The sequence below is a fragment of the Ictalurus furcatus genome, chromosome 26 (genome assembly GCF_023375685.1).
Source record: "Ictalurus furcatus strain D&B chromosome 26, Billie_1.0, whole genome shotgun sequence".
Taxonomy (NCBI): domain Eukaryota; kingdom Metazoa; phylum Chordata; class Actinopteri; order Siluriformes; family Ictaluridae; genus Ictalurus; species Ictalurus furcatus.
The window spans coordinates 2,507,462-2,515,496 of NC_071280.1; the positions used below are offsets into that span (position 1 = coordinate 2,507,462).

General features: G+C 37.4%; 1 protein-coding gene across 2 annotated transcripts; it reads left to right on the forward strand.

Annotated features, from left to right (window-relative positions):
• The first annotated feature begins 2,906 nt into the window (after positions 1–2,906).
• LOC128602383 (macrophage mannose receptor 1-like) lies at positions 2,907–6,526 on the forward strand. 2 transcript variants are annotated; one of them, XM_053616137.1, is made up of 5 exons: positions 2,907–3,083; positions 3,805–3,846; positions 4,163–4,552; positions 4,756–5,100; positions 5,401–6,526. In XM_053616137.1, the coding sequence occupies exons 1-5, from the start codon at positions 3,068–3,070 to the stop codon at positions 5,766–5,768; spliced, it is 1,161 nt and encodes a 386-aa protein (XP_053472112.1). In that variant the 5' UTR covers positions 2,907–3,067; the 3' UTR covers positions 5,769–6,526. The 2 variants fall into 2 exon arrangements, with proteins under 2 accessions (XP_053472112.1, XP_053472113.1); XM_053616138.1 differs by having other exon boundaries at positions 4,166–4,552.
• The last annotated feature ends 1,509 nt before the right edge of the window (positions 6,527–8,035 follow it).

An 8,035-nucleotide genomic window follows, 5' to 3' on the forward strand; every position in this document is an offset into this window, starting at 1 on the left:
TCTGGAGTGCTTTAGGGTTTATTTATGAAAGAGATCATGAAACAAGTGGCAGTAGTGAGGACACTGATTTTGAGCCAGGGTCCCTTTCCCCCGGACCAAAAGATTGCTGGACTTTTGAATTTTCTTTGTGTGAATGTCCCTCCAATCTGATGCTCCAAGGAGAGAGATTTACTTTAAGGGCAGTCATTGCTTTCAGAGGAGGCTTAACCCAGGATGCTCTTGGACATTATGTGGCCTACTGTAGGAGGTCTCCATGTGTCTGGGAGATATATGACGACCTGAGAGGTGGAGTGACAGGAATAGACCACACACACTCGTTTTCCTACTCCTGCTTGGAGAAGTCGTCTCTGCTTTTCTGGAAGTCGGGCTTGATGGTGTTTGCACTCAAGTCTTGGTTTGAAGACAGATAGTGACTTCTCAGTATTAAGTGTTTTAAAGTTTATGTTTTTAAAGGTCCATTATTTGGATCAAAGGATGTTTGATAGTACACAGTAATTCAATTTCACAATTTAAATAATTTTGGCTTAAATCTTAATTCATTGTCATAAGTTTCCACACACACACACACACACACACACACACACACACACACACACACATTTTTGTATTAGTGTGTGTGTGTGTATATATATATATATATATATATATATATATATATATATATATATATATATATATATATATATATATATACACACACACAGACACGCACACATGGCCTATGTATGTATGAACAGAGCTACAGTAAACAGATTATGGTTCGTGTATTTAATTATGACAATGATAATATTATGACTGTTATTCTCATAACATATACAGTAACAAGTAAAAACACTTACCTTGGAGTTCGTGTTACATTTCACACATCCTGTGATCCGCTGTGTCCCTTAAAAGTTGAAAACGCACAGTGGATGGGTAACAATTAAGTGAATGCGACTATTTAATGTGATTTGTTTTTCCGTTTGAATTTTACCTTGTTACTTCAACTGTATTGTTACAAAAAAGACAGTCGCAAAAACGAAACTTTTATCGGCACAAACCAGCACAAACGGAGCACAAACGATTTGGGGTGAATTTGGAGCATGTGGGGGCGCTGAGTGACCTCAGAATTACCTATAAATTCATCCATCCATCTATCTTCTACCGCTTACTCCTTTTCAGGGTCACGGGGAAACCTGGAGCCTATCCGAGGGAGCATCGGGCACAAGGCGGGGTACACCCTGGACAGGGTGCCAGTCCATCGCAGGGCACACAATCACACACACTCACACTCACACACCCATTCATACACTACGGATACTTTAGACACGCCAATCAGCCTACCATGCATGTCTTTGGACTGGGGAGGAAACCGGAGTACCCGGAAGAAATCCCCGCAGCACGGGGAGAACAAGCAAACTCCGCACACATATGGCCCCGGCGGGACTCGAACCCCTGACGCTGGAGGTGAACGTGCTAACCGCTAAGCCACCGTGCGCCCTTGACCTATAAGTATTCTTTTAATATCTCCAAAACCAAAGCAGCACAAACGGAGCACAAACGATTGAGACTATTTTGCCGACGTCTTGCGTTGGGTGAGGGGCCGACTTCATGCAGGTCATAATTTGTATCCAACATCAGTGAATCCTGCTCTTGTCTTTTTCCTCATATAGATTTAATTGTTTATCCAGATATTTGATGCTCTGTGTGCGTTTTATGACACACATGAAGTCCTAGAACAAACACTGTAAACGTCATTCAGAACAATGTTGAAGAAAGGTACATGTTGTGCTATGTTACTGAAATGGTCGATATGCAATAACACCATAATGTAATAAAGACAGAATGTTTATAACAGTTTGTCCGTTCATGGGATTTTCTTTATGTTTCATTTATCTCTCAAATCATTTGTTTTCATCTTTGTATGAATAGATGAATGTTTATTTATAAACTGAACCATGTCATCAGGTACAGTTCGGTTTTAATTGTTGGTGTCTCTATATTGCTCTCATGTCCAATCATTTAATTTCTAATGCATTAGATTACGAACTGTAATAACTATTTGAATAATGTTATTCTCACATGAATTAAATATCAAGTCTTCTTTGGCATTCATTATTTTTTAAAATTTGTAGTTTATTAGTTATCATTTGCAGAAGTACTATACACACATTTATAAAACACTTAGAATTAGGGTGATGGAGTCACAATTATAGCATTGGGCAACATTTTGATTTACACAGAATGCTGTAAAAAATTTTTTTTACATATATATATATATATAAATAATCCAGTGTGGGGCAGTGGCTCATCCACGGTGTTTTCATCTCATATGACCTCAAATGAACTTTTTAGGACTTAGGAAACAGAAGAAGTCATTTAGTTTTTAAGATTTTACTCAAACATGCAGATTGTAAAATAGCAGCAAACACAGACCCTGCCTTTACCGTGACCTTTACTATTTGTACACTTACAGTTGTGTAACCTTACAGGCTGTTCATTCAGCTCTCCCTGTTCACCTGTGGATTTTATGCAAACGTACGTTTTTAAAAACAACTTTATTCAAATAAATGTCACCTAAATACAAAAAATCCTTGTGCTGTAAACTTCCTGATCGCTGGGTCAGTTCCTGGAACTGTCAGGCTTCTGATACTGAGATTATGTCTGTTTTTATGGCCGTGTGGAAAAGAAAGATAATAAATACGCAGAATTTTAGAGCTATACTCATAATCATAAAAAAAAAGGAAAACACACACAAAACAGAAAAGAATTTTAAAAAAGGAATCTCTGGTGAGATATTAAAAAGAAACGTCTCAGTCGTCGGGTCACCGGCTTACAGAGTCTCATGCAAAGTGTTGGGTACTTCCTGTTCATCAGCACCGGCTGCTAAGATATCGCCACTGAGATAAACAGGGAAGGCAAAGGGATGGGAGGGGTTGATGAAAGAGGACAGGGATATAATGAGACGTCTGTCCAGTTCAGGAGCAGAAGGTGAGGAGAAGAAGAAGAAGAGCAGAAAGACGCATAAACAAACTCGCACCACACACCCCGGGAGGATTTATCACTATTCACTGCACCAGTAACGTCCATGAGGAACATTACAGGTATGGATATCGTACTTGTTTACATGTTTGTAGTTGAGTTTTACTTTTATTTCTTTTCATAGTAATAATTACAGCAGTGTATTAGAACACATATAATAAGAAATAATGCACAAACTACTGTATAACAGAGTGAAATGTTGTTTTAAATAATAAAGTTTTTAGTTTTTTTACCAATATGTCATCTTATTTCAGTTGCCTTACTGCTCAATTCACAGAGTATACAAGGAGTGTGTATGTGTGTGTGTGTGTGTGTGTGTGTGTGTGTGCGTGTGTGTGTGTGTGTGTGTGTATGAGCGTAATTTCCTACTTAATTTCTGTGTGTTGTTATTTTCTTTGGGTCAAAGCCAGTTTTTTTCACATTTGCGCCATCCTGCTATTTTCATGTTCATAAACGAAGGCATTTGCTCGGACGTAGGTTTAGGAGAAAGGTGTAATGTGGGGCGTGGCTTGGCAAATTCAAATGGGGAGGGGCCTAGGTGATTCTCCACCATAGCTTGTGGACTATTGTTTATCTCGGCCGATCTAAGAAATGTTCAGACTTTCTCTAACTCAATTCATTTCACCAAATTGAAGTGAAAATAAATCATGTTCTGGACTTGTACGTGTACTTCAATTGAACTCATATTTGATTTAAACTTAACCCGCACTCATTTTAGTTAAAGGACTAGACAGCATAAATGATATACTGTGAATATTGTATTTATATTGTTTATTTTTACAGGGATGAAGGATGAATGGGTTTTTGTTCTCCTGTTCTCCTCAGGTCAGTGTTGTGTGCACTATAACTTGTGTGTGTTTATGTGTTTATTGGAGAATCACTACTGACAGTCTGACTCTTTTCAGCTCTTAAGACAATGTGTAATTGATGCTTGTGCATAAAGCAGATAAATCACGTGTCAGTGTTGTGTGTTTGATCGTTATCTTGATTCACTTATATAAGTGTGTGATTATAATTTCATTTGTGTGTTTATTTATGAGAATCTAGACACATTTTAAGGCATTTGTGCTTTTGGTCTTTCATGGTACAGCACTCATAATGATTTAAAAAATATATATATATTATTTTATGTTTCTCACAGTAGTATGTGGTATAGGAGCATATATTCCTCATCGCTATCACTTTGTGAATGAGAATAAAACCTGGAGTGAAGCTCAGGATTACTGCAGAGAGAAATACACTGATCTGGCCTCCATCAACGACATGGGAGAGATGATGAAGCTGAATTACACACTGAAGAAGGAAACTGTAAAGAAAGCTTGGATCGGTCTACAGAGAGAGGGCACTGGGGAATGGCAGTGGTCTCTGGCAGACCAAACTTTCTACAGAGACGGAGACACTTACAGAAACTGGAGTAGTGGAGAACCAAACAACCAAGGGGGAAATGAGTTCTGTGTTCAGATGTATGAAAGCGATGGTTCCTGGAATGATAACACCTGTAATAAAACATTCTCTTTTGTGTGTTATGAAGGTAAGAACTTGCTAAAAGATGTTATTAAAAGGATAAATAATACTTAATGACTTTACATTCATGAAAAATATCTGGATGATCTCAGTGGAGTCTTTTATTTCTTTAAATAGTTTTCTTTTTTTTTTGACTGATGTTATTTTAATGGCAGAAATCTGATTGAGTGATGAATGAGTTGTTCATGATGTAAATTAAATGTCTTTCAGAAAAGAACACAAACACTAATAGATACATGTTGATTAATGAGAAAAAGACCTGGTATGATGCTCAGACCTACTGCAGAGAGAAACACACCGACCTGGTCAGTGTGAGGAACAAAACTGAGAATGATGAGATCTGGAAAGTGATTAAAAATCCATCTAATGAAAATGTTTGGATTGGTCTGTTTAAAGACTCCTGGAAGTGGTCAGATCAGAGTAATTCCTCATTCAGATACTGGAGCTCTGACAAACCCAGTGGAGATTTGAACTGTGCTGCAGTGAATGTGTCTGATCAAGACCATTGGACCAATATGAGCTGCACAGAAAAACTCCCCTTCATCTGCCATGAGAGTGAGTCACATTACACTTATTCAACATGTCTATTTATTTCATAGTGCACAGGATTAGTCGACACAGGATTAGTTATGTCTGTGTTTTTATGATATCAAACACTGAATAGAGAATTCCACACTGTATATATATTATAGGCTGTGAAGATGTTGGAATGCATTTTTTACTACAACCTTTTTCCCCCAGAAAATCTTTGTATCTTGGTGTTTTTGTTGAAAGACTGTCCCTCTGATATATAACACTGGCTGCAGAATTTCACACTGTATATATTATAGACTTTTTTTCCCCTTGTATGTCCAGATAAGCTGATCCTGATTAAGCAGAATCTGACCTGGAAAGAAGCTCTGAACTACTGCAGGAACCATCATTATGACCTGGTCTCAGTGCGCACTGAGGAGATGCAGCTCTGGGTGAAGGAAGTGGTTCAAAACACCTCCACCGAATACGTGTGGCTCGGCCTGCGTCACACCTGCGCTCTGGGCTTCTGGTACTGGGTGACTGGAGAGATGATCTGCTACCAGGACTGGGCCCCGGGGAACGGGACAGGGTTCGAAGACTGCAGCCATGAGGAGAGAACCGGAGCAGTGCAGTCTGGAGGAAAGCAGCAGTGGATCAGCCTGCCTCAGAGCGACACACTCAACTTCATCTGCTCTACCTATGAAGGTTAGTCAGTGTGGTGTTTTCGCTGTAGTAGTTCATGATATCATAAACATTTTCTATATATTTCTTCTAACACATTTAATCAAACATGAAGTCTGAGCACCATATGTGCAACATCAGCTAATCCAAATCTTTTTTTATTTTTTTTGTCGTATAGATTAAAAAAAAAAATCTGTCCATCAAAATCTTTGATCCTATATGTAATCTGTGTGTCACACATACTCCTTTCATATTTTCCAAGCATTATGTTATTGATGCAGATGATACTCATTATTATAATATAGTTTTTATAATAATATAGTTTCTATAATAATATAGTTTCTATAATAATATAGTTTCTATAATAATATAGTTGCTATAATAATATAGTTGCTATAATAATATAGGGTTTTTGGGTGAATCAGGGTGAAGGTATTTACTTGTATCACACTTCAGTATGTTTGATGTACACATTTATTTTATTATGCTTTCCGGATAATTAATCTGTAAGCAACTACCTAATATTTCATCTTAAATAATCTTCTATGAGCAAATAACACCATAAAGTCATAAATACAGGATGTTTGTAAAATGTTTGTGGATGTGTCTCCATTGTTATTCATTTAAGGCAAAATTTCTCTGTTTTTAAACTTGAATAAATGAGTGTGTATTTTTTAAACTGTATTTTTAATCAGGGGGCGTTGGTGTTTCTATACCTGTCATGTACGATTTTTAAGATTTTTTAAATACTGAATATGGAGTGTAATGATTATTGGAATTAGTTTCTGAAATAAAATAAATCTCACGTATCGTGTTGAGGTGTTTTTATTTGATTGAGTTTTTTTTTATAGTTATTTAATATTATTTATAATGACCTGTATACACCTGGATACATTTGCTGTAAATACCGTACACACAGTTATAAACAGTTCGGATTAGTGTTAAGGAAAATACAATCGTAGCGTTGGTTATATGATTTGTAAATTAAATTAAATTCAATTATTTCTACTTGTTAGAATTCCTAACTGTTTCTTTTGGCCTCCAACACCAAATGACATCTAAGGCCGTAGAATCATAAAATCAGCATCATATTTGGAGAGTGGAAGGTGTTTGACCTATGAGCAGGTTGTTTTCTTGTAGAACCAGTCATAGACACTCGATGAGGTGAGACAGCCAATCAGACACACTCTCATCCAGACATAGTGAGTTTGTTGAAACCTCTTATTTACTACCTGGATAACCAAAGTTCAAAGAGCGCATTCTGATCTGTGTAACACAAAGAACTGAACTTTTCTTCAGAGATTATTTCAAAAACAGCTTCACAGAATGAAGCATTAATCCCAGCATCGCTCATGAGAGAGTTGATTATTTCAGTATTTTGGGGGCGTTTCCCGGGATTTTCAGCTCATTAACTACCTTAACTAAATTATCTCAACAATAACTCACGTCCTACAAGCAAATTAGTCCGCTCGTACACAAACGAAGAAGCTGTGAAATGGCAACAAATACAATAGCCCTGCTCCTCACCCTAATCTTAACTATTTGTAACCTTTAATACAAGTTGCCTTACCTAATTCAATATCGCAACTTACATTAAAAAAAAAAATTAAAATTAAAAATTAAAAATTGACACTGTCTTTGTTTGGAAATGAACTGGAATTGAAGGGAGAGGTGGATGCAAGTGCAGGTAATGTATTGTGGAAATTACAAACAAAAACTAAACAGAGAAAACAAGAACCATCAATATGAACTATGGATAAGAGGCAAGAACCTTCAGATTATAAGCATTAACATGGTACACATAGACGCACACACATACAGCAACAGCAAAAGCTTGAGGATGAGATGCTGAAAAACTGGAGCCTACATAGTGGTGCTAATCAAGGTGAGATAGAAAACAAGTGTGGGTGATCATTGAACGTGTGGCTCGGTCATGTGACGTGTAGTGTAGTTCTGCATCATTCGCCACTACTGTGACACAAAGGTTAAACCAAAGAAGCTGCATGCTGTTATTTCAACTGTGTCTATCCACCATGGATTTTATGCAAATGCTTGAATAAAAAGCCGCCCTGTTCACACACAAACACACACACACACACACACACACACACAAGCACAGCTAGCTGTACATTATTCAAATGAACTCCTCACGTGACCCAAAATGCAAAACACAGTCCATTTCCTGTTACTGGGTTTGAAAATAGTCTTTACCTGGAAACACACAGGTCTGAAATTGTCACGCTACTGATCCTGAGATAATATCTGGTTCGAGGGCAGTATGAGAAAGAGCTGAGAG